Genomic DNA, 27,577 nt, shown 5'->3' with positions numbered 1-27,577 from the left:
TTTTTTCCAGTAAGTCAGAATAAATGTAGCTCACATTGGAAAATCGTTTTCCAAACTGAACATTATCACAGAATTGTTGCTTTTGACTCAATCAAAAGACACATTAAAGTTTTCTGTAACTGATGTGTTTGTGTTATGTAACAAGTATTTTATCAGGTATTTTGGGAGTAAAAACAAAAACACATGATCTAGTGGTGATTTCAGCGAACAAGTAAATAATTACAAATATAATTACAAACGTGGAGAATATATGTGGGTAGTTGGGATTCTTAGGGAAAGGAGCACCCAAATTGATGGGTTATCCACAAGTAGAGTCCATGAGAGAAGGCATGTTCTGTTTGGTTTGCCTTGGTGGAGGGAGATGGAAAGCAAATGCCAGTTTCTTACCCTATGACAGCAGTTTCTTATTCTAAGGAAGTAATTGGCAAGGTGCTCTAGAAGTTATTCCTCACGGCATTATCTATAGTAGTAGAACTATTCACATAAATATCTAACAGCAGGGAATTGATGAAAATTTTGAACCATACATTCATATATGATGGATTTCCTGTGCACCTATTAAAAGTGGTGCTTAAAGGGTGTTTTTTTCTTGAAATAAGATTATGAGTCATTGTTCCCTGAAATTTTTTTCTGACAGACTGTAATCAGAACAGCAAAAACTATAAAATCAGTGTCATTGAGGCAGTTTTGAGTAATCTACCTTCCTGAAGCCCTATCCTCTCAAGAAGACTTTAGACCGCTCATAACCACTACTACCCAGCTCTAATATTCCTTTGATCCTAATCTGGGATAGTAGAGTTTGCAACTGTGTTCACCTTGTCTCTATCATTGAGTTGGTTGTTCTCTGCCTTGGAGTTCATAATCCCTTTCCTCCCCCTTACCTGCCACTGCAGATCCATTGTCATACGCAGCACAATAGCATGTGTCTTCATTCCTTCCTTATATTAGTTTTAGACGAGATGATGACCTAGAGTTCTTTGTTATTTGCTTCACTGCCTCATAATACCTACTGACTCATTAGTCCGCCCACCTCCCCTTGACCGTAGGACTCAATTTCCTCATTTCCAGTCTATGCACTCTCAATCTTTTCCGTCTTTCTCATCAGTAATTCTCATTGTTGTTGAAAATGCAGCAGCATAATCTTAGTGCCCACACCTACCATTTTGCACCTGCTCTTGCTCTGTATCTTGTTTTCTGAGTGGCGCCACCCTGTCGCTTCCTCAAGCTGCCAAGGAACCGGGAGAAAGGCCGAAAGAATTGTTTATTGCTTCCATGTTTCATTGATATCTGTATTTGGTTCATGCTGAAAAACCATATTCCTCAATGTGACCCGAAACACAATGAGAAGTGCTTCGGAAGTTTACCAAGTTTTTTACTCTTTGTTCTGCTTTTTAACCTTTGCTGTTGGAATTAATTTTTCTTCCTACTGAGTCATTTCTCCTTAATTATTTAGTACGTGTTGCTTACAATCCTGCTACTTGGTTCTGTTTTATTGTTTACGGTGGTCAAGCTTTGCTCCCACTCACTGCCACTCAGATTCTTGCCCATCTCCTGCAGTTCCGGGAGACTTGATGTGGGATGTGATGCTTTTGTTCTGGATGCTCCTCTGCTTCTGTTTCCGCTCAGAGGCCAGTCTTTAGCTGCTTCTGCCCTTGAGCATAGATCATGAAACTGCATCCAGGAAAGCCAACAAACCTCATTCTTTTGCCCTACAGTCACTTTGGCATTGTCACTGTCTCTAATTTGAAATATTTTCACTGTTCCGCATTAATCAGTCAGTTACCAAGCATTTGTTCAGCTTTACTTGGCACACTTTAATTGAACTAGATGGCCCTGCATTTATATAATTATGGAAAGATTGCTGTCTGTTAAATACTATAATAAACATTAAAGCCAGAATACAAACCCTCAAGGGACCTCTAGTCTAGATACAGAAATAAAGATTAACACATGAAACAATTTGGAAGTCATATGTTGCAGTTTATAATTACATGCTGAACACAACACACACACACATACACACACAGACACACACACACACACACACACACACACACAATTATACTGCCATTTCAAAGAAGTTCACCTAGGACTCCAGGTTACAAATTTCTGTTGTCCCGACTATTTTATGATTGTAGTGAGGTTGTGGCTACAGATAGGTGATACTCTTTTCATTGTATTGTTGACCTAGAACGACAAGTGGAATCAAGGGGAAAGCAAAAGCCCAGGGGACACACATAATTAATTACTTGCATGTAGGGGGCATGAAGGAAGTGGGCCTAATTGGATTAGGGGTAATGTGGAAATCATGTGGATACGTAAACTGGGGCCACATGGTCAGGACCCATGAAAGCCAAGTCTGAGAATTTCCACTTGATTTCACAAGCTGGTTGGTTGTCTTTGTTTGGGGTATAAGTAGGGGAGGAAAATGATGACGTCAATTTTTATTGAGAAGTGATGTGGTAATGGTGTGCAGTATTCAAAGTGTGCGTAGCTTCAAAAGGGATTGAATGAATGTAGTTAAGATCTCCCTGGGTGAGGGCCTAGACCAAGAGGGTTCCAAAAGGGCCAAGTAAGCATAATTATGAAAGAAGAATGTTAGATATAGGGGTAAAGCAAAAGCAGAGTGAAGAGACATCATGGAGCCTGCTTGCCAGGAAAGCATTGTTAAAAGGAAGTTACAGATGAGGAGACGTGTTCAGGGGTCCTGATCTCTCTCAGCTCTGTAGCCTCCTTGCCCCATCATCTCCCTGCCACCTATTGCATGCCATTTCTGCTTTCTATCATTTTATTTTCTTTAGATCTCTTTCATATATGAAAGTAGTTCTTTTTGTAAAACTCTGTTGAAAGTGCCTGCTCCCTCAGAAAATTCACAGATACTTTAGGGTAGATCAGAGATATTTCTAGCATCTGAGCTGACGCTCACTATGTCCCCAGGTTAAGAATTCCTGATGTGATAACTATTTTATGATTGTGATAAGATCGGATCTAGCCATAAATTCTTTGAGTGTCTTTGTAAGCTGACAAAAATATTTGTTCAGAATAACAATCTACCATCGTTGAATTGGCAGTAAGATGGAGACCTGTTCGTTGGCACGGGAGAGACTTTGACTGCGGTGCTCAGACATCCAGCTTGGAAAGCATTGGTCTTGAAATTTTCTGGATGAACTAGGGACTGCAAACCTAAGAGCAGACTCTTCCTTGGCATGAAATGTATGCAGATTCTAATCTGGTGCTGAGGCCATGGAGATGATCTCCCTGCAAAAATGTCATCTGCCTTTGCAAAGTTGTAGGTTTTTTCTTCCACAGGAAAAGCAGCAGCTAATATGTGAGAATTTCAAACTTTGCTGTTTAAAGAAAGCAGAGTTTTCCAGTGGTCTGAATAGAGTTCATCTGCCCACCCTGTAGTACCATACAGCCCTGTGGCTCCTAGAAACAACCTAGAAAGCTGAGTTTTCATCCTTCTGTTGCCCTGCCACTTCTTGGCATGTGTGCGGATATATACTTACTTTCCCTGACTGGTGATGATGTTTATCCGTTATTGACACTGGTAGTCTTTGCTGTCTTTGTACTGCTGCATCTTGGAGAAGAAAGCTTCTGAGAGGAGTAGGCTATGTTCTGTCCCACTGCTTCCTTTCTCCTGGCTGGCCTGAACACCAGCCTGCCTTTGTGAGAAGCCGCTATTAAGCAGACACAGCAGGAGAAGTTTAGAAGTCAGGAGTTTCATTCCTTGCCTAATGAAAAGAGATGCAGAGCTGTGGCTGAGGCCCACAGGGAAAGGCAGTGTGGGGAGCGGAAGTTAGTGTTTGCTCTGTGGAGCAGATACAGTGGAAGCCAGCCTGTGGTCTGCCTACCTTCCCACGTCGCAAAGACAGAGCTCCACAAATCTATCCCAGAGAAACTGGGTTATGTGAGATGCAGAGGAGAACCCCACTGAGAGGGGGTAGCAAGGCAGTACACCTTGTTTTCAGCAGAGCCTAGGTCTCCATGTCATGTATCCTCGTAGCCTGGAATAAAGTTGTAATCTCCCTTTGCAGATAGCGGTGGCAGGCCTCCCCTCAGCATTTGCTCCTCTCCTCTGTGAGATTGATTCCTGAATTCCTACTTTCCCCAAATACTCTTTCGTGGAGAATCTCTTGCTGTGGCATCAGACTTGTGACAAGCAGAGGGAGGTTTTCTGGAAATGGCTCACTCAGTGTCATTCCTGCAGCAGTGTGGGAACCAGAAGCAAAGCAGCCTCTGCACAGGGAAGGAGACCTGTGCTGCCACAGGTTATTCTGCTCTTTTCTCACAGATCCCTCCCACTTTGCAGCCTGGGTCTGGTATGCTGCTAAGAGGCTAGAGTGCTTCCTAGGTGATCGTATTTGAATTTAGTGGTTAACTAGCTATTGTTAACTTTGAACTTTGCTTCTCTTTTATGAAGAATTAACAAAATAAGCACTACTTCTCGGTTCATATATGACGGTACAGTGCTACTTTCTTGCTGCCTCTTGAATGTGCCAGAAGTTGATCGAGTTTAATGATAATATTTTAAGTGTGAAAAAATTGTCTTTGGACGTTTTCCCAAAATTTATGCCAGAACACAAATAAGTATCCAATAATATGCTTTTTAGAAACAGGGTAGAGCATGAATAATATTAATACTAAGACAATGTTAAAGAATTGTTTTGGTGTTATTGTTTTAGATGTCATATGCACACTATTATCCACGTATTCCAGTTTCTGATGTTAATTTTTTCCTCTTTGGTAGCATATTTAGTCTTGGTTAAGTCCTAGATTTCTGCTTATAGCACAGAGCTACTTTGTGGTCACAGAAAGAAAGCAGAATTATAGTTTCCCACCTCACTGCTTTTGCCTTGAGGATCTTTGCTTTCTAACTTACTGCTCAGGCCCTGTTCTTTTTTTCCCAAAGCGTATGAGATGTTCTCCAGCCCCAGGAAAAGCCACGATTTCAGTAGTGCTCTAACTTGAACCTGTCTGTTTACAGAACAGATCTATTTATTTTGGTTGTCCTTGTTGTTAAAGAATAAGGCTGTAGGCATTTAGTGCCCCAGAGGACCTGCAGAACGCTTTGCAGGCCTTGCCTTGAAGGAGGTGAGGTACGGTCAGGGTGGGAAGGAACTTGTCTTGCTTCACAGAAGCTTCGATCTTAAAGGCTGCTCCTTACTTTGCAGTAGCAAAATAAGGAGAGCCTGTTGGTGGCAGAGGAGGTTATAGAAATAGGACATGCAAGATGTAAGCAGAGCTTTGGGAGGTGGAAGAGTTGGATTGTTAGTTGGCTTCTAGCCACCAACCTCTAGTCTTTCACTGGTAGCTTGCAAATCCCAAGGGGTGAGGGGCAAAGCTTGAGAATCGGCCTTGGTTGCTGACCACTAACAGGATCCTTAAATGGTAAATCACTAGAGGAAATTGTAAAGGGAAATATTTTTACCCATTTACAATTTATTTTATTTTTATTTTATTTTATTTATGTATTTGTTTATTTATTTAGTTGAGACAGAGTCTCGCTCTTTCACCCAGGTTAGAATGCAGTGGAGTGATCTCGGCTCACTGCAACCTCCACCTCTTGGGTTCAAGCAATTCTCCTGCCTCAGCTTCCCAAGTAGCTAGGATTACAGGTGCATACCACCACACCTAGCTGACTTTTTTTTTTTTTTTGAAATTGAGTCTCTCTCGCCCAGGCTGGAGTGTAGTTGCGCAGTCTCGGCTCACTGCAACTACCACTTCCCGGGTTCAAGGAGTTCTTCTGCCTCAGCCTCCTGAGTAGCTGGGATTACAGGTACCTGCCACCACACCCGGCTAATTTTTTTGTATTTTTAGTAGAGACAGGGTTTCATTATATTGGCCAGACTGATCTTGAACTCCTGACCTTGGGATCCACCTGCCTCGGCCTCCCAAAGTGCTAAGATTACAGGCTTGAGCCACCGCACCCAGCCGATTTTTTTTTTTTTTTTTTTTTTAAGTGGAGACAGGGTTTTGCATATTGGTCAGACTGGTCTCGAACTCCTGACCTCAAGTGATCTGCCCGCCTCGGCCTCCGAAAGTGCTGGGATTACAGGTGTGAACCACTGCACCCAGCCCCATTTGCAGTTTCTAAAGTTGAAGCCCTTGATTCAAATTCAGAAGGAGCTACGGGATTCAAGGAGCTTGGAAGTGCTGTCTTTCAGTTAGCGTTTCAGATCAGAATGAGAGACAGGCTGTGATTTTTATTTTCTTATTAACTCAGTACTTGCCCATATCAAGGATTAGAAACTAGATAGTAGGACAACTTTTGATGTTTCTGAATCAGAAGCATTTCAAATTAGTTGAGTGAGGGACAGATCACCTGGGATGAAGGAAGGGGGCTCAGGTGGGTGATAAAAGCGCAAGTATGAAAGAAATATGACTGTTCTACCTAGCACTGAGCAACACCCACCCAATTTGGCTTATAAGGGTTTACTTTAGAAAATAATGACCCTGAAAGTAACCCCTGCAGAAGTGTGTCCTGTACCTGTGTTCCTTGAGTGAGTTCCTGAAAGGAAAGAAGTGAAAATGTGGCTGACAGTGTGAGGGTCCCTGACATTTGGCCCGGGGCTGGGCAGCTTTCTCAACACTTCCTCTGGAATTCAAAAACCCTAAAAAGTCAAGTCTCCATAGATAAGATTCGTAGGAACATCCCCTAATCCCTAGTTCTCTATCTCTAAGCTCAGAACTCTTCCCTGCTGATGTCTGCAGGCTGGCGGTATACAAGAAGGCCTTATCCAACAGTGTACGGACCAAGTGATTCACTAGTCAGTTTTTATTCTGTGGTCCTTCATTGTTATACCAGTGATCATACCTAGTGAGGCGTAGGCTTCTGTCCCAAGCTGCCACTCAGAGGACTGGGTGATTAGAGCAAACCAACCCATGGCTGAGGTTGGCAGAGTCCCAGAGTTCCCTGTTAAATCTCCTCTTACTATAGCTGAGACTGATTGAAAATGAGACTTAATGTCAGTTATGTAGCATTTGCTAATTTTTTTTCCTACTGTTAAATGACTTTTCTCTACAGTATTGCTCCATTCAAGACAACTTATCTTTTTACCTGGGAGGAACTTATTTCCATTAGAATTGGAACACTAGCCACATATTTTACATTTAAAATGTTTCATGCGATTAAACACAGAAAGAAACGTTATTACTTCTGTTTCTTAGGCGTGTGCTTCTCTAACTGATTCTTCTTTTGTGCCTGGAGCAATGCCTTTACTTTGGAAACAAGTAAGGGAGCCCTCTGATTACTAAGTACACTGTTGGTGGAAACTGGCAGCCACATGCTGGTAACTGGGCTTAAGAGAAGAGCAGCTTTATAATCCCCCCTCCACCAAATCCTCTTGCACAGACTGGCTACTCGGCAGTGTACAGTGTGACTTGTGTAGTCATACATCCCCACTTCAACAACCCTCACTTCTCTGTTCATTTTCACACCCTCCTACCCCTTCCCATTGTGATTCTTATTTTAATCGGTTTTTCTCTTCCTTAACAGAGCTATTAAGAATGGCAAAGGACTGCATAGCAAGAAGGAAGTGCCTATCCACCGTGTCGCAGATATATCTGGGGTGAGTCGAGTCCCTGAATCAAGCTGTGTGGCTCAGAGGCTCAAGAACGTGTCTGCATATTTGCTGAAGGACCTCAGCTTATGTGTTTTCTCTAGTTCGCTTCTTTTCAGGCACTGACTGACATTTTTTCCCCTCTGCCCGGGGTATCTACTTAGGTATCTATAGGGAGCCTGTTTTATAATCTGGAAAAGCAGAATTAACTTCATTCTTTTTCTTTACCTGAACTGTCTCTATGTTGCTTTTTCATTTTTAATTACTGTATTTTGAGTTTGGAAGGTAGTTCTTCTCAGTTATATTAAAATAAAATTGCCTCTTTTTAAAACCCCTGTCCAGTTCTTGATGTGAGTGGGAAGTCTTAGTGGCAAAAGGTCAAGTATAGGTTTCAGGAGAAGGATATGAATTCATCATGATTTCCTCATGACCTCTTGTTCCTCTGCTTGCCTATAAGTGGGACAGAATGGAGAAATGTATGAACATCCTTTGAGATAATACATATAGATAATAAAGAAGAATCAGTGGCACCAATATTTTAGAGCTCCCAATAGGCTGTGTCCAAATGATTCTTTAGCTGTAAGGACTTTACCTTTGAGTGTTTAGGGTCTCTTTGGCTGAATAGATCCGTTTGATAGTTGAGATAGTTTATTCATTTAGTCAACAAGTGTTTATTGAGTCCCTGCTGTATGCCAGGAATTGCTCTAAGCACTAGGAATATAACAATGAAGAAAACCGCTGAACTCCCTACATTCAAGTGGGAAAGGGAGGCAGTTGCAATGTCAGGTAGCGAAAACTACTGTAAAGAGAAATAAAACTGGCCAAGGGGATAGTGAGTGGTGTAAGTGCTGATTTGGATCAGGTGGCCAGGAAAGGCACTCTCTATTGCTGAGACACACACCATCCATTTCAACACCACAGTCACTAATGGTTAAGGAGAGGATCAGGTCTGTGCCATGCATAGGGAAGATGCCCAGGGAAGATGAAGCCCAGGGGAGATGGAAGGAGGAAGAGCTAGTAAATCTTAGCTTAAGCACTCAGGGAATTTGCCTTGGGCACCGAGAAGAAAATACTAGTATAAACAAAAGTGCTAGAGCTCAGCCTAGGCTGCAGGAGTGATGAATCAGAGTGTATTATCTTCCTGTTATGTGGTATGCCCAGGCCTGGCTGAGGCTTTTTCTGTTGCTCCTGGTGATTGCTTGCTACAAATGTGTCTGGCAGGCTCCCCTTGTCTAGGTATAGTGGTCCCCTGCTCATCTTAAACAGTGGGACTCTGTTGAGCTTTTCTTTCTGTATAACCAGTCACTACAGATTATGGGTTAAACAGTGTTACCTACAACACATTAACTGGACTTCAGTCTAGAGGTTGGGGCCTCTGTTAAGTGGGTGAAGTAAAGTGATATGCACTTTTTGTGGCTTAGAATCCTGAGAAGCCCAGAAACCTGTAGCTAATGGCCTTTGAGCCACAGGTAACTATGGTGTATCTGCTAATGTTCATTTTTAACAGGTGTGACTCACCCAGTGCGATCTTACTTGGCCTATTTTCTGTGTAGCTTACCCGGCTGAGTTATTCTTTGCATATATATTATTAATATTTTTATGTATGTGCACGGTATTCTCAACAATGCTTTCCTTAATATTGATCTTTTGGTAAAGCTGTTGAAGCTGTTATAGTAATAAAAGGACAAATTTTTGGCGATTCATCAGCAGGAGAAAAAAGTTACAAATGGTTTGGAAAATGCGATGAAAACCCTTCTACACAAAGGACCAAATATGCCCATCCAAAAGCTTATGTGGGGCCCATACTCCAGGGCCTTCCAGAAGCTGATTTCAGCCTTAGGGATAGGCTCTCTCCTTGGGCCCACCTGGTTTCATTTCTAGTTCTGATTTAACACCGGCAGTGAGGTGAAGCAACTCTAAGGAGGTTTTGAGGTTCAGGCACACGGGTCTCAGGGCTGTCCTCTCCGTACCCCTCAATGTAGTGTCCTAACGATCTTCATTGCTGTCTCTGAATCTTACGCTGCCTCCTGCCTTGATGATTTCTGATGCTTTTTTTATTCCTTTATTTCTGCTGTCATTAGCAGTGGGTCTTGTGAAACTTGTCTTCATTTATTTATTTACTTTTATTCCTACCCCACCAACTTCCCCTTAAAGTCTAGCTCAGTTTTGTACCAATTTTTATTATCTTTTCTGTCTCAGTATTGAAGGATTGGTTTGCTCTTAAGTTAAACATAAATGCCAATTAAATTTCTCTCAGTCACCACATAAAACAGTAAAGCTTGGGCAAATGGGAGACTGAAAGTGAAAAAGCTGTTGGATTTAAATGGATGTCAGATATGACCTTGTCTGCCTGAATCACAAATTATTCACCTAAGATTGCAATTTTTTTGTGCCCTCTCTAATATAGGAGTTTTGTCTTCTCCCACCTTCTAACCTTCCCTTCTTTCCATCACAGTGTTAAGTCTGTGTGTATGTTGGGTGCCCTTGTTCCATTTAAGTGAGATATATGGGTTTTCTGCTTCCTGAAGCATGCTGGCAATTTTGCTGTCTGTGGGACAGGTGTGGGGTCAGATGGGCCAAACGGCTTACAGCCAGATGAAGAATAAACAGGGAAAAAGACAATGTAATGTACATATACGTAATGGTTTCACAGAGGTTTCTTAATCTTTTTTTAATCTTTAACTGTGTTACCCACTGCCCCAGATTGATCCCCCTCTTAGTTGCAGGCCATGATAAATGGAAGTTTTTGTTGAGGTGACAGTGTAGGCAATATGCTGCCGAAATAATTTACAATGAACTGTTTGTGCATAATACCTCTCACCACCCTCCTCTCCATCCCAGTACACATCGTTGGTGAAAAAATAGACATACATAAGTGCACATTCTGTCTCCTAAACACTGTTAAGAAATGTGTTGTATGGAAGAGATTATATCATGATGGTGGGGCAGATAACCTGTAATTTTGTTCTAGTGTCCTCCATCTTTAGGAGTTGAGTTTCTACTCCTTTTCCATTATCTCTTCTCCTGCCATTTAAAAAATGATTTCACAGAGTAAGGGTTAGAGTGCGTTAAAATGCTTTTGTATGAAGACCTAGCAAATACAAGACCTGCTTGGCTGATTGCATGTGGTTGGAAGTGACTCATCTAAGCACAGGAGTGTCAGGTTGATGGCTTGCCTTGGAAGGTAAGATACCAGCCTCTGTAGTGGCCAAATAAGCTGGCCTTCTTGTTTGTTATTACAGATGGGTTTTGATGTCAAAGTCAACTGAGTTTTGAGTTTTCCGTAAGATGGACAGAACATCTGCATATAACACCAACTGAATGAACCCCCAGTTTCTCTAAGGCTTTGATAAAAACTTGGCCTACTACACCAGGGATGGTGGCTCACACCTGTAATCCCAGCACTTTGGGAGGCCGAGGTGGGAGGATTGCTTAAGGTCAGGAATTCAAGACCAGCCTGATCAATGTAGTGAGACCCCATCTCTACCAAAAATAAATACGTGTGTGTGTGTGTGTGTGTGTGTGTGTGTATGTTGACCTATCTGCATCTCTTATACCTATTTTTAGGGTGACCACTAAAGGAAGAAAATTACATACTCCCAAGCTGGTACTTTAGCTTCTGAAGAAGTTACTGGTTTTTTTGCTATTTCCAATTTTTCACAGTGTAGGAACTAGGCTATTAGAAGTACTAGCCACTGCTGCCATTTTTATCATAGTCTGGTTTCCTTTCAGGCCAGGATGTTCCAGAGTGTGTAGAACTAGCTGAGAATTTGACCGACTTGGTACTAGGTCTTACTTGATTTGAAGAAGGGTTCTGTGGTGACTGACTTCGTACATCCATGTTTTCATTATTAGTTGGTTTTGTTTTTCATTGATCCTGTCTCAGCTCCCTCCCTCACCAGCACAGAAAAAGTTGGAATATGCATGCCAGTGTTCTTTATCTCAGGTTTCTCAGCTGTTCTTTATCTTAGGTTTATTATTGTTTTTGCTGTAGCCTGCTCCGTAATAAATACAATCTCCTGAAGATAGAGTGTAAAACAGGCAATAAAATTGGGCTGGTGCATGGTTTACTGTTGTTCTGGTAGATCAGACAAATCAATTATGGTTCTGAGATTAGAGAGAGCTCCCCACTCCTCAAGTTGCAGCCAGCCCTGCAAGTGCTGATTTTACCTTTTACCTTTACCTCCACTTCTCCATCTTCCTCTTATATGGGAATAGGACTCAATGAGTCATAGTGTATATCTGAGTTTTCTTCTCTGTCCTTTTCCTTTTGTGTCTGTCCTCTGTGCTTGAAAAGTTACGATTTTGTTTGATGGTACAAGACAGCATCCTCTTCAGTCTTATTTCTGAAAGTCCCAGAATAGGGGTTGTCTTCTTTTCAATATATTCTGCCTTTTCATATTATGTAGTCCTGACAGTTCCTCTGTTAATTTCACTATTACAGTATTTATTCTCTTAATCCATGGGTCTTTTTATCTGTTAACTGCTGCTGTGCTCCTTTGGACGTTTATCACATCGTAGCTTGGTTTCATGCTCATGTTACATAGCACTTTTTTATAACCGCCTTTCTCCATGACTGATTTTGTTGGAAATACATAATATTACTGATTTTTTTTTTTTTTTTAAAGGAGACGGAGTCTCACTTTATCACCAGGGCTGGACTGGAAGTACAGTGGCACAGTCATAGCTCACTGTGGCTTTGCACTCCTGGGCTCAAGCAGTCCTCCTGACTCGACCTCCTGAGTAATGGGGTCTACAGGTGCATGCCATCACACCCGCAGGATCTTGCTCTGTTGTCCAGACCAATCTGAAACCCCTGGCCTCAAGTGATCCTCCCAGTTTGACCTCCCAAAATATTGCTGTTATAGGCATGAGCCACCACACCTAGCATAAAAATTAAGCCATGGTTTGGAGTGATCCAGTGACTAGCTCTGGGGAAGGTGCAGGGCACAGGGGAAGAAGGTCAGACATTTGGGGCCCTATTATTCATGAAACGAAGTCTTACAGAGTTGACCAGTAGGATTCTGACTTGCTAATATAAAGGATTGAAGTGTTCCTTTAAAACAGATAAGATTAAATCAATAGGTAAGAAATAGATTGGTAGACAGGGTTGGATTTTCTCCAGCATGTGCTCCTGACCTCTGCCTTCAGTTTCGGGTTTTCATTGCCCTCTTAAACTTTAGTAGCACTGTCATCCTTTCTTTGAGATTTCTGTAGGTGTTACCTTTCCTTAGCTCTTTTTGAATGTTTAGGCCTTGATGGAAGCATAAGAAAAAAATAACATTCTTTTTGGCTAAAGAGAATTTTTAAAAGCCCAGGCACAGTGGCTCATGCCTGTAATCCCAGCACTTTGGGAGGCTGAAGTGGGCAGATCTCCTGAGGGTCAGGAGTTCAAGACCAGCCTGGCCAACATGGCGAAACCCCATCTCTCCTAAAAAAATACCAAAAAAATTAGCTGGGCGTGGTGGCGGGCACCTGTCATCCCAGCTACTTGGGAGGCTGAGGCAGGGAGAATTGCTTGAACCTGGGAGGCAGAGGTTGCAGTGAGCTAAGATAGTGCCACCGCACTCCAGCCTGGGTGACAGAGCGAGACTCCATCTCAAAAAGAGAGAGAGAATTAAAAAGAAAAAAGAGTGGTTTGCCTGCTAAGTCTGAAGAAGATAAAAGGAGCAAAATCACCCAGGGGCTTTATGAGTTAGGTCTGTGTTAAATTGCAGTTTGTCTTATATGTTTTCTGGCCCACCTAGTTTAGATTTATTTTTCTTACTCTCGTGATTCTAAAATTCCTTTCAGCTTTTTGTTTTTTCTAATCTCTGGTATTTGATGACACAAATGCTCTCAGAGTGTATTTGTTTTTTTTTTTTTTTTTTTTTTTAAATAGCCCTTCCCTTTTTTACCCCCCTTGGCCCTACACCATGTTCTCACGTCTCTCTTGCCAACTGCAGTCTAAGTTACTGTCCAGATGGCACAGCATCAAGGCCTGTGGCTCTGTTGGGTGGGTTTCTGTGACCTGGAGGGGTTGCCTGGCACTGGAGCTTTATTCACACAGTAGCTGCTGGCTCCACTGCTGGACTCTGCATTTGCTACTCTGAGAAAATTCCAAAGGAACTCTGGAAGAGCCAGCTTACTGTCTGCAGAACTTGCTCTCCACAGCAAGCAGTGTGTGCTCTCTTGGTCCCTTGACTGGAAGCCATGGTTGGTGGGAGTGTTGGGTTATCCTGGTGGCTTTCTTGCATCCCTGTTGTATTTGGTAGCTCAGGTTGTTACTAATTTAGGAAAAGATACTGCTCTATTTCTCTCTTCTTTCTTCAAGCAAAGTTTATTGAACTCTAGGTTGGACTACAATGTGCAGGTGACTGGCTTGGATCCTCGCTGCACAGAAACATGCCATCACCTCTGTGGCACACAACCTCTGATGCCAAAGTGGCAGCCACCTTGTAAGTTTCTCCCAGACTTTGGAAAAAACTTCAAACCATTTTTTTTTTTCTTTTCTCTTATATTTTTAATTTAATTTTTTTTCCAAAAAAATAGACATGCAGTCTCACTTGTTGTCCAGGCCAGTCTCAAACTCCTGAGCTCAAGTGACCCTCGCACCTCAGCCTTCCAAAGTACTGGGATTGCAGGAGTGAGCCCCCATGCCTGGTCTCTTTTCTCTCTCTCTGTATTTTATTTTATTTTTTTATTTTATTTTATTTTATTTTATTTTATTTTATTTTATTTTTTATTTTATTTTATTTTTTATTTTATTTTATTTTATATCCTAATTTTTTGTTGAGACAGAGTCTTGCTCTGTTGCCCAGGCTGGAAGGCAGTGGCGCCATCTCAGCTCACTGCAACCTCCGCCTCCCGGGTTCAAGCAATTCTCCTGCCTCAGCCTCCTGAGTAGCTGGGATTACAGGCACGTGCCACCACACCCAGCTAGTTTTTGTGTTTTTGGTAGAGACAGGGTTTCACCATGTTGGTCAGGCTGGTCTTGAACTCCTCCCGACCTCAGGTGATCCCCCCGCCTCAGCCTCCCAAAGTGCTGGGATTACAGGCATGAGCCACCATGTTCGGCCCTCTTTTCTCTTTTCACCTCTTCTAAAATATGTCTCTGCTAAGAGTTGGATGTTACTAAGAAGACCTGGATCTTGATTCTGCCAGAGAGTTGCTTCAGCCAGTTGCTCTCACCCTTGTGATGGAAAGCATTGCTTTATTGTGTTGGAGTTTTTTTGCCCATAGTTTGTTTCTTTTTCTCTTTTTTTCTTTACTTCTTTTTAAAGATGAGATCTTACTATGTTGCCCAGGCTGGACTCAAACTCCTGGGCTCAAGAGGTCCTCCTGCCTCAACCTCCCAAGTAACTGGGACTTACAGGCATGAGCTACCACACTTGGCTGTCCATAGTTTCTTTGTTCATATGAGTTCTGTGCAACCACTTTGTTTTTTGAAACTCCCCTGTTCATATTTGCCAGAACTACAGGGCCATCCTTCTCTTAAATAAATTTGAAAGCATTTTTTATTTACATGGGAATTTTTTCAAAATTCATTGCAACAGGTGCCACAGTTAGTGATGGTTGTGTTTCAGTGCCTCCTTTTATAGATTTCAGTCCACTTTTTGACTGAGTTGTGTTGTTTTTGGAGGGCACCAAATTTAGGACATGGTTTCTCACTTCTTTTATTTAGCTTCTATTAATTGGGCTGTTTTGCATCTTTGTAGATAGAAATGTAGAAATGTGGTCCCGAAGAGATACAATTGATTTCCACCCTGTAAGATAAATGATTTCAAACTTTACATTTTTATTACCTAGTTTGACTTTGTTTTTGCAACTTTAGCAAATTCACCTCAGTATTCCTAGTAACTTAATTTATATCTGTTCTTTAGTCTCTTTGAGCCTTTCTCGTTCCCTTATTAATTAGTGCGGTTAAAATGAAATTTTCTGTATGAAGTTTATTTTATATTTGAATAAGAGTCGAGATTTTACCTTACTGAAAATTATCTTTTAACAGGGGAAACAATTGTAGAAGCAAGAGAAATACAAAACCATGTATATGGTGGGCAATAAATGATTATAGAATTACATGCTTTGAAAATCTTGGTTTTGTTGCCTCCTCTGTACCTGGAAACATGAACAATAATTTGGCTGTAAAAGTCGTTAAAAAAGAAAAATTTTGAAAGTGATTATGTCTCTTTCATCTGCATCATGTCTGGTTCCAAGTCTGTACCTTACTTGGTTTAGCTTTTTGTTTAGAACAGTCTTGTCTTGGAAAATTCAGGCACCAGAGCAGATAACCTTGAGGTAGGGAGCTAGGATTGGACTTTGAAAGCAGGGCACAGCTTCTTGTCCATTGGTGTGAGTGTCCTAGCTCTGCAATTCAACACCTCTGAGAAAATGTTTACTCAGGTGAGCTGCCCAGAGGTGGAGCACTGTTAGAGACAGGGCTTCTTTATTTGTTCCTTCTTATATAACAAAAATATCTTCCTCCCAGTATAGTCAGTAGCATGTCACTGTCATGGATTCTATTATCAGGAAGCTTTCTGCCATAAATTTTTCTGGTTTCCTTCTGCTTCCTTGTTTAACTGTGCCTTCACAAACAGGAGTGCATGCAAATGAGCTCCTCAGCAAGAGGGTCCTAGCATTCATTGAAGTGTACTGAGCTATAATGATTTTTTCCTTTCTTTTTGTTCAAAGACATGAGAAAGGAAATTGAGGGAATTAGGAACATTTTTTCCAAATAAAGTAGCATCTTTTTCCAAAGAGAGTTCCTCTGGCCATAGATTCGGCTATAGCTGGTCCAGGCTCTTCGATTGTTCTCTTTCCCATTCTCTGGGTGCATGTAGATAACACTGTGATTCTATTTTATGGGTCAAAACTGGTTAAATGAGCCCATTACAGGGATGAATGTAAGTATATCTTGGAGGCAGTTGACAAAATTTCTCCCAGGTTGAGGTGTGTGATTGGATTGTCTGATCTGTCCCATGGCTGCTGAGTGATGTGATAAAACTTGAAATATTTCTGCATAGCCCCAGATTCACTCTCCACTTTACCATCATAACACTACTTAGCCTTGGATTGAACTCATTGTGTCCTGTGGCTATTGCTTATGTAAACATTTCAAAGTAAGTAATTTTACTAACATAGACATTCTGCTTACTTGTATTTTAAGTCTTTATTTAGCATGCTTGCAACATATTCCCTACAGAATATGTCGTACAGAATTTTGGACACTCTTTGCAGTGTTAACATCCAGATATTTTGAAATTAGAGCCCAGGGTTGCTTTGAAATGCCCTGGTAGTTTTCTGCCTCAGTTGTTCAGGAAATGGTGTTCTCAGGAAGAAATTATAGAAGTCCTAATACAATATCGAATTTGGAAGGGGCCTGAAAATGTAAGCTATTACCAAGATTTCTAATTTGGAGGAAGACCCATGTTCGATTGATTTGCATTACTGCAACATCCCCAGATACTTCACCCACAGTAGAGACCATTTATTTTCTTTATATCGTATTCATCTCCTCCACTACTTAAGGTCCTCAGTTGACTGACTCTGACTTCATTGTTAATTAGCATTTGTTGAATCGCATTTCTTCTTTTTGCAATGCTCTCTCTTCTCCCCTGCTGGCCATGCCTTCTTCCCTGGCATATGTCTCTTCCAGGTAATTTCTCCCGTTTTATCCCCACTGCCTTCTGATCTTGCCCTTCAACATTTACATAATCATATTACCATGATTTTGTGCTTGTTGATAAATTGGTAATTTCGTAAGTTGTTTAATATATGTGCATTGGTTTTCCTTACTAGTTTCTAAACTCCTGAGAAGGGAATCTTTTTGTATCTCATTAAAGTGCCCAGTTTAGATTCAGTTTGCCAACTGATGGGCTCAAACAGCATGAACTTGTGTTTGGAAAAAAGTGCCCCATACTCCAAGGTAGAGGATTGGTTATACTGGTTATTAACTGTAAGTGGGCAAGTTAGTAAAAGAATGTAGCCAAAGGGGTGCGTGTCTTCTAGAATATAGTGGCAGTATGGAGTTACGATGATTAGCATGGGCTCTAACATTAGATTACTGGAGTTCAGTTGTGCCTCAATTGCTTATAACCTTGGCGTCTTGAGGAAGTTATTTTTTATTTCTGTACCTCAGTTTTCCCCTGTGGGAAATGGGTATGATAATGGCACTTACCTCATTAGATTGTGGTGTGAGTGAGTGAATTAATACATGTAGCTGTTTTAAACAGTTGACATAAGAGCTCAACAGAGAGCAGTGGTTCACATGCCGGTGTTCATTATTTTTTTTGAGACAGGATCTCAGCTCTGTTGCCCAGGCTGGAGTGCAGTGGCACAATCTCAGCTCACTGCAACCTCTGCCTCCCAGGCTCAGGTGATTCTCCTGCGTTAGCCTCCCGAGTAGCTGGGACCACGGGTGTGCACCACTACGCCTGGCAAAGTTTTTATTTTTTTGTAGAGATGGGGTTTTGCCATGTTACCCATGGTGATCTCGAACTCCTGGGCTCAAGTGCGAGCCACTGCTCCCAGCCTGGTGTTTATTATTATTAAATTGCTTAGCATTCTGCCTAGCACACAGAAAGTCCTCTATAAATGAGAGCTGTCATTATCATCCTCAATAGTATTTACATTGCAAACTCTTCATCCAATTCCAGTCCCAAATCCTACCGCTCCCTCTCCTGAGTTATTTTACTGCCTCTTTATCTCTTTTTTGACATTTAACATGTGCCATCTCTGTCTTGTTTTTTAAACGCATTCCTCATGTTGAATCAGTGAATGAATGATCAAACAATAAGTATTTATCGAGAGCTTTTCATATGCCAGGCAGAATGCTGAGTGTTGAGAATATATTAAACAAGACAGCTATAGTCTTTACAGGGAATACACAATTTGTTATATAATTACAATCATAATGGGAGTACAGAGTCCTGGGAGAGTGTATACTGGTGGCCATAGCTTATTCTAAGTGGTCTGATAAAGTCCTTGAAGTGATTTCAAAGTGAGGCCCAAAGAAAGAGTTAGCAGAAGATCTTGTTCAGGGCCAAAGGATAAAATGTTGTATACGAAAGTCCTGAGGTGGAAGTTTGCTTGTGTTAACAATGGAAGACCAGTCAGCATTGCTGCAATGTGAGGATAGTAATGGGAGAATGAATAACTGAATAATTTGGACATTGTAGTCCTTGAAAAGGATTTTGAATTTTATCTGAAGAACAGTGAGAAATCATTGAAATGGGAGTAGAATAATTAGGACAGCGTGTGTGTGTGTGTGTGTGTGTGTGTGTGTGTGTGTGTGTGTGTACATATATATATACACACACACAGAGAGAAAGAGAGTTAGCTAGGTATATATCTATAAATTTTTCTTTTTTTTCCATTTTGGCTGTTATTTGGAGATAGACTTGAAACAATGGTTAGGGGATAATTTGTATATATCTATAAATTTTTCTTTTTTTCCATTTTGGCTGTTATTTCGAGATAGACTTGAAACAATGGTTAGGGGAGAATTTGCAGTTCACCTGGTGATTGCTGAATAGTGGCTGGAACTAGGATTGTGGCAATGGAGGCGGAAAGATAAATGTGAGATCTATTTTGGTATAAGAACTGGTAGAATTGAGTGGTTGTTTGGATTGGGGTCAAGAAAGGGAAGTTACATCAAGTGTCATGCATGAACATTCCAAATATCTGGTTGATGGTGGTGCTCCTTTTCTGATATTGTAAATGATGGCAGAATAGGTTTGCAAGGAAAATTAAGACTTTCTGAACATGTTAAAATTGAGGCACTAATGAGCATTAGTGGCCTAGGCTTCATGCATTAGTTTTAGGACTATAGGACACCTACATGTGAGTGTACAAAAATGCCCAGAGAACATTAAGAGAGAAGAGTCCCTAGGCCAAGCCCTTTATTTCAAGATTACTTATGGAATGGGAGTGTTTGAACAAACAGACTTTAAAAAGTTGCCGCCCAAGCTGTCGGAGATAAATCAGGCGAGTGTAATGTACAAATTAAGAGGAGAGAGAGTTTCACAAGGCAGGAATTGAGTCTCCAGCTTCGAGGTCAAGTAAGATGAAATTGAAAACTATCCAGTGGACAGTGCAATTCCATGAGTTACTGATGACCATAGAGCAGTATTTGTGGAATGAAGGAAAGCAAGGGGGCAGCAAAAGCTAGATATCTTCCCACCTGAGTTGTCAGCAGAAACTGTGTCTTATCTTTAGATCTGTAGTTTTTAGGAGTTTCCTAACAATAGGAAATGCATAAAGTACATAATGATGGTGTCTATGTAGTTTTGAATGAGTGAGGAATCTTGAGAGCATCCATCAGCACGTGTGTACTGATGGAGAAAGAAATGACAATGATGTGAGATCCTTAACTGAACAAATTAATTTCTGTTATCTTCACCAAAGCTGTCTCAATTCTCTGCCATCACTCATGCACTCTGTGGTACATCATTTTCCACTGATAGACAAGGTCCTTAGAGTCTCAATTCTAGAACCCCAATACAATATCCACGTGTGGTTACATCATAACAAAATTGTAAAGCTGCTGGGTGGGGTAAGATTAATTCTGTATTTTCCTTAAGAAAAATTAGAATTCCCAAATACACCTAAAGCACTAACTACATTTCCAACTACTTTAAAAGTATCATTCTGTAAAAGTAGTTTCATTATTGTTTAAGCTTGGTTTCACATATTTTTATGCATGCATGGGTATGCTTTATTAAATCTATTTCTGATCCTGGCTGTTGGGCTTTTTACAAGTTGCTGTCCTTACTAGGAACAAATTTTTATTCTCACATCATATTAATGTATGGTTTTTGTTTGTTTTCTACCCATTGTCCACACTCTTTTTACACAGGTAGCTGTGACTTCAGGCACGCTACCACACCCAGCTAATTTTTAAAAAATTTTTTATAGAGTTAGGATCTCTATCCTATTCTGATAGGATCTGCTGCTATGTTGCCAGAGCTGATTTGGAACTCCTGAATCAAGTGATTCTCCCACTTGGGCCTCCCAAAGTGCTGGGAACACAGATGTGAGCCACTGCACTCAGCCACATTAAACTCTTAGTCCTTAGAAAAAGACTACTTAGTTTGGTGTCATTAGTACCATAAAATACTGTGCTTCAATCTGTTTTTGATGGAATCGTAGAGCAGATTTCACATGCAGCTTCAGGTCAAGCTGTTTCCACATCAGTATACAGACTTTATTATAGCATCAATAATATTTATTTGTTTCAAAATATATAGAACAATTAATTATAAGAACTAATTCACTGCAGTGAATGTTGAATGCTGACACTTACAAACTAAAGAGACAATTAGTTATCTGACCTTTAATAATGTAGAAGTTTATCTAGGCAAAGTTTAATCAGACTTGAATGTTAATAGATTTTTTCTTTTTCTTTTTTTTCTTTTTTTTTTATTTTTTAGACAGAGTCTCACTTTGTAGCCCAGGCTGGAGTGCAATGGCACAATCCCAGCTCACTGCAGCCTCTGCCTCCCCCAGGTTCAAGTGATTCTCATGTCTCCCGAGAAGGTGGAATTATAGGTGCCTGCCACCATACCCGGCTAATTTTTGTATTTTTTTTTTTTTTTTTTTTTTTTTAGTTGAGATGGGAGTTCACCATATTGGCCAGGCTGGTCTCGAACTCCTGACCTCAAGTCATCCGCCCGCCTCCACCTCCCAAAGTGCTGGGATTGCAGGCGTAAGCCACCGCCCCCAGATGACTTTTTTCTTTTATAAACAAAACCTTAGGCATATTTTTCTTCATTCAAATTTTCTATCAAAGTTTCTGTTTTTAAATGCATCAAATGTGAGTGAAAATAATAGAAATTATCTGTACTACTAACTCTTCTATTCACCAGAATGTGGGTTTCCTTATTTATTTCTTTTTCTTTTAAGTATTGTAAGCTCTTTTCAGGATGGGAAGCCTTGCTGTGTTATTCTTAACTATATAGGCAGGTGCTAGAAGAGTATCTGGCACCAAGTAGGTACTTAGCAGATGTTGTTGGATGAATGAATGCTGTAAATTGTTCTACTAGAATGGATTTAATCAGCCTTCTGTTGTTGGATATTGGAGTTGTTTTATTGTTTTTTCCTCTCATAAACATTTGTTCCTTTAGATAAATCATAGTCTATGATTATTTTCTCAGAACATGTCCATAAAGTAGAAACCTAGGCCAAAGAATAGCGTGTATTTTTTAACAACATCATCCTATAAATCTTTATTGATTAAAATGATTGGGTTTTTAATTGGATGCATTTGTTGTTGTTCTTCAAAACACTGACCACCTTCTGTTTTAATTAGTAATAAATTTCTCTCATAATTGTTGCCATTTTTCTCCATGTTAAAAAAAAAAAACTAGAACTTTCTCTCCTGAATTGTGTAATTATCTATTTTTATTAATGCTTTAAAAATGTAAGGCTTTAAAAGACTAATTAGACATAAAAATAAAACCTTCACTTAAGGTTTATTGAACCTATATTGGTGTGTCTGCAGGCAAAAATGAATGTTCAAAATACTTTTAGGAAATATTAAAAGTGTTTTAGCCATTTAGCCTTTACTAACATTTATTTTGATTTTAAGATAATTTTTATATTATAGGTTACTTGCTGACTTTTTTTTTTTCTCTGTTATTTTCTGAAGTTGCATTCTTGTCTTGGGTGGGGCACAGTTAAGTGTGACATCAATTTCCTTGGCCCAAGTTCTTGATTTGCCCATGAAATGAAGACTTGCACCTCATCAGATGTCTTTTAAATTCTTTATTCTACACATTTTATTTTAATTATCTCTCAAGCCATTTTCTGGTTCTATAGTAGGTTCTTACCTCTTGCCTATAGAGACTTTGGAAGTGATAAAAATTGATCCAAAACTGTTAAAGAAAAAAATAGTATTTTAAACCTGTTAAGTTATTTTTTAATCCTAGCCTTGTAATTGATGTGCACAGTTGTAGATGGTGGTTGATTTGCTTTATTTCGTATTCTTAGTGCCACATGCCATTGCATAAGCTATGTTTTTAGTCCAGTCTCATGTGTCAATTCTGAAAATGTGTAAGATGTTTATTGTAGTCTTCCTATAAAAATTCATTATCATTTAATTCTTAGAAAAGTAACTCTAGATTTGATAAAAGTCTAAATGGCCTTTTTCTGTGTTTATTTTTACCAGTTCAAAGTAGAAATGCTACTTTTAACCATTACAATTTAATGGCATATTTGATATAAATTGTATGTTTATAATTTGAGTAAAGTACCTGCTTTTGTAGAATATTTTAGCTAAAAATAATTGGAAGGTATACCTCCCAGTGTGTTAAACTCTCCTATAAACATTTTCTTCTTACAAATTGGTATGTCTGAACCACTCTCTCTTATTCCTGTGTTTGAGTAGATACAATTAAGTTGCATACTGAAATAAATGTTCTTCATATCATTACTAAAGCATTCAGTCATTTCAAAAATATAGTACATTACTATACTGATGAATAATGGAAGAAGTTTATCTGTTGATTCAACATATTCAAGAGTAGGATAGTTTTTCTCCGAATAAAACTACAAAATCAATAGTATATTTACTTACTTGACCTCAGAGAGATAAGACATTTTCTCTATGAAATACTTTGTAGTTGTTTGTTTGTTTGTTTGTTTGTTTGTTTAACAAAAACGAAGGGAAACAAACCAATAAAGCAGAAGGCATGGATCGAGGAAGCAATCTGGGAAAGGTTGTGAAAAGAATTGCCAGTCTTGGCCAAGGGGAATCCTAGCAAGCCACCCTGCAGAGGTCAACAGGAGGATGGAAGAACTCTCGGGAGGAAGCTCTCTAACTGGAGGGCTATCGTTTACAAAGTCATGATATTATGAACACTGAGTATTGAGTTAACAAAAAATTGTAAGACTAGTGTGTTGAGAAGTTAGAGTATGGAAAAATGGGGAAAAGGGACAGTTTGAGATGAGGTAGGGAGACAGATTTATTCATGGAAACTTTTCTATACAGCAAGAATTATAAGCCATACCTTTCAGGTAGTTCTGTGGGTTGGCAGCCCTCATCACCTGGCACCTTTGGCACTGCCTTGATGGCTGCCTGTCATCCAAGTTAGAGAAAGAACATTGAAGACAGGAAGAAAGCAAGCTTGTGTGCTTGATACTTTATCCTGACTAGATATATTCTTATTTCTGCCCTTTTTACTTGAGGCACAGATACACCATCATCTGCACTTTCTATGCCTAACTTATCTTGAAAAAAAAAAAAAAAAGATTCTTTAGAATAAGCCAAGGGCATTGTATTTCCTGTTGATGATAAAATGCAGATTTTTACCACTAAAAGGCAATGACTTCATTTCTAAAGGTTAAACTGAATGCTTCTCACAGCATAATTTCATATGGTTAAATTTGGGAAACTGAAAGTCATTCAGTAAGAGAACAATCTCTGAGCTTGTATAGAATTTTTATTTGATTGAGAATTGGGTATTACTTTATTCACATTAAGCTGTATCACATGATTTTATTTCAAGGTAGAAAAGAAATGTCAGTAGGCATATGTACTTAGTAGAACTTTTTTCTTTATTTGAACAAAATGTGTCCTCTTTATGGCCCATGTGGATGACCTCATGCTCCATCTGATGCTTTCTTTTAGCTATTGCTAAAAGTTTAGACTTTCTTATGCTGCTTTTGGGGAACCAGTGAGACTTTTTTTTCTGTGCTTTTCTAACCCCTTGCTTTCTCATCTAAACCATTTTCTTATTAAAATGTTTTAAGTACTTTAATAAACTAGTATTCAAAGTAGTGATCAAAGTAGTTGATTTAAAACATAATGACTGGGTGGTTAATTTTGAATTTGCTATTCTCTCCAAACTACTTGCAGATTAATTACGGCATAAGTTTTCTTGAGTTAAAAATTAAAATACTGTATATTCTTCCTGTGCAGGTTGTTTTTATTGTGTTGGTGTATATTCTTAAAGGTATAATTTATATACAGTAAAATGTTCTCATTTTTAGCATATAATTCTGTGAGTTTTGGCAAATGTGCATTTTGAGAAACATATATTTATGAAATCATCACCACAGTCAAGATAGTAGAACTGTTCCATCGTCCCAATTCCTCCATTCCTTTTAGAGTCAACTTCTAGTCCCTGGCAACCACTCATGTTGTTCTGTTTAACTATAGTTTAACCTTTGTCAAAATGTCATACAAATGTAATCATGTATTTGAGATTCATACAGGTTGTTGCCCATGGCTTTTTTAGTGTAGAGTAGTATTCCATTGTGTGGTATACTAAAATTTATACCCAGTTGAGGGATATTTAGGTTATTTCCAGTTTTAGTGTTTATGTATAATGTTCAGGCCATTATCTTTGCTTTGCCTTGCTTTGTTTTTTTAAAGAATGAGGCAAAGTCTTACTCTGTCATCCAGGCTGGGAGTGCAGTGGTGTGCCATTACTACTCACTGCAGCCTCTACCTCCAAGGCTTAAGCTATCCTCCCACATCAGCCTCCTGAGTACATAAGACTACAGGTGTGCACCACCACGCCCAGCTGATTTTTTTCTTTCTTTCTTTCTTTTTTTTTGTGAGGCAAGGTCCCATGATGATGGCCAGGCTGATCTCAAACTCCCCGGCTCAAGCAATGTTTTTGCCTCAGGCAAAACATTACAGGCATGAGGCCACCATGCCTGGCCCAGACCATTTTCTGAGGGTCCCTAATCTGTTCCTCTAACAGGATTTCACTTTATTTTAGTGGACTGCAGTGGTTGTCCAAATGGTGCTTTTGCATATTTTCATTCTAAACATAGAGATGTGTCTTCTCTTCCTAAGTATTTGCCAAGTTCTGGTTTCATTTCTCAGAATTGTACACTGTGGAAAGGAAAAAATAAATGGTGGGTAGGACCAACCGAATAAAAATATTTGTAGATGTCTGACTTTCTTAGGGCTCCTTAAACTCGTAGACGATTCAGTTCCTTGCAAGTCTGATTGGAGAGTAATGGTTTTCTTCCACACATTGGAGTGCTACCCTTGCACTGCTTTGCCCTGTGGCTTCCTTCTTCCAGTTGGGCAAGCATACCATTCCTGCCCCCTTTGGAAAATTTGCTTAGCCAGGACATTTCTTTTAATAATTGTAATACTCTCTGTTGAGGGTGTCACCAATTAGAATGACACATCCTAAGCTCAGGGCTTTCTTCCTGCTTAATGCTCCTGCAAACGTCCGAATGTCCTCTTGATTCATGCTGCCAGAACTGGAGCTCAGAGCCTGGGCTGTGGTTTCTCCTGTGTTCTACATGCTGCAGGCCTGAGTGAGGTGCTTCACCAACCAAGTAAACTGTGTGAGAATCTGATTTTTAATTTTTTAAGAGACAAGGTCTCAATCTGTCACCCAGGCTAGAGTGTTGTGGTATGATTATAGCTCACTGCAGCCTCAAACTCCTGGGCTGAAGCAGTCCTCTTGCCTTAGCCTTCCAAGCAGCTGGGACTACAGGCCCGTGCCACCGTGCTTGACTAATTTTCAAATTTTTTGTAGAGATGGGGTCTTGAACTCCTAGCCTCATGTCATGCTCCCACCTCGGCCTCTCAAAGCGCTAGGATTACAGGCATGTGCCATGCTACCCAATTATTGAAAGATAATTGATGGCCTAGTTTTAGCACCTTTTTTTTCCTGTTGTAATTTTTTTGTTTGGGAGTTTGTTTTTGTCAGTGTTCTCCTCTATGTTCACTTCATTCCCGTTAAACTTGCAGCTCACTGAAGTTTATGCCCTCCCTGGTCTCTCTAGTACACATCTCACCACAAAGTATTGATGAGCAGCCAGGGAAGAACAGTTTCCAATTTGCAAGTGCTTTGTGGTGACACAGGAGCTCAAGGGCATTCACAGAGAATCCTCCCCTCGCAGGGTTCCATGTATTTCAAGAGATGATCACGCTGTACAACTGGCTCTTCATCGAATCATAAACTCATTCTGTGAATTAAAATGGCACTTGGGGCCATAGGGCCCAAGATGTGGAAAGTAGTAAGAGTGTGGAGTGATAGGTGATGGTTTTGCCTTGCTGACAGGAGACGTAGTTGTGATTTGTCTTCCACATAGCCGCAAAAGTAATTCTCCTGGTCTGCACAACCCTGAAAAACATAGATAACTATGACAGTGAATGATTATCATACACCTTAAAATGAGAGAGCACATTTGCTTCACTATCCTTAACGATTCGTTCTGATCTCCACACTCTTTTTTTTTTTTTCCTGTGTCTGTCCTTTGTTCACAAGGATTTTGCTGCTTTAGGCCCAAACAGCATTGTGCCCTGGAGTCCTTTACCCTCAGGTCAGCGCTGGTGGGACCAAGCAGTACAGAGAGCTTCATAGGAAGAAACATCCTGGGATGGGCAGTAGAGCATATGCTTGCACCTCCAGGAAGGCCCGTCAGGGTTGATGGACTTCTTTCTAGCTGTTTCTCAAGTGCTGGTGGAATATGCTTCCCCAGTAACATCATCAGTTCTGCATGTATTTGTTTTTAGTTCATTTTCGTGTGATGTTAATCCAAGAGTGATTGTGATGATGAGAACTAATTCGTGATCTTCATTATTAACAATTCCCATTTGAGCCTTGCACATGACAATCCTGAGTGGTTAATTGTTAACTAATAGGTTTAGTGTATTCCCATTTTCCCATGCTGTTTTGTGTGCTGTTATGTTTACCTCTCACCAGCCCTTTCTAGTTTCATGCCTACTATTTGGGGACTTTTGTTGGAGAAATCATGGGAATCACTCTGCATACATCTAGTGCACACCGACAGCCTAAACTCTGTTCCAGAATTCACAGAATTGTGATTTCTGTAGTTCAGCTCCTCTAGGAAGCAGGTGACCTGGCTGTCTGGGGTGGTGGTCTTTCAGACACTTCTATCCTGTGCCAGCTGTACAAGGATTCTGCTTCCTCTGCTCTCCCACCTATCCACCCAAATCTCCCAGTCTCCCAAACCTGGGAATTCATCATACCAAATTATTTTAAACATGTGTTTGTATACACAGCAAGGTACTTTGTGGAGATAAGTTCCAATCTAACTGCTGA

The 27,577-nt window shown here is 40.2% G+C and overlaps 1 protein-coding gene across 1 annotated transcript in view; it reads left to right on the top strand.

Annotated features, from left to right (window-relative positions):
- Positions 1-27,577, top strand: part of SND1 (staphylococcal nuclease and tudor domain containing 1) — a 447,074-nt gene that overhangs the window by 254,427 nt on the left and 165,070 nt on the right. The window contains exon 14 of the mRNA XM_010378725.2: positions 7,499-7,571. Coding sequence (XP_010377027.1) covers positions 7,499-7,571 — 73 coding nt within the window. The remainder of the gene's footprint in view (positions 1-7,498; positions 7,572-27,577) is intronic.

Source organism: Rhinopithecus roxellana, chromosome 6 (assembly GCF_007565055.1).
Source record: "Rhinopithecus roxellana isolate Shanxi Qingling chromosome 6, ASM756505v1, whole genome shotgun sequence".
In the NCBI taxonomy this organism is placed as follows: domain Eukaryota; kingdom Metazoa; phylum Chordata; class Mammalia; order Primates; family Cercopithecidae; genus Rhinopithecus; species Rhinopithecus roxellana.
Note: the sequence above shows the minus strand (reverse complement) of the source record. Positions and strands in the feature narration are given on the sequence as shown.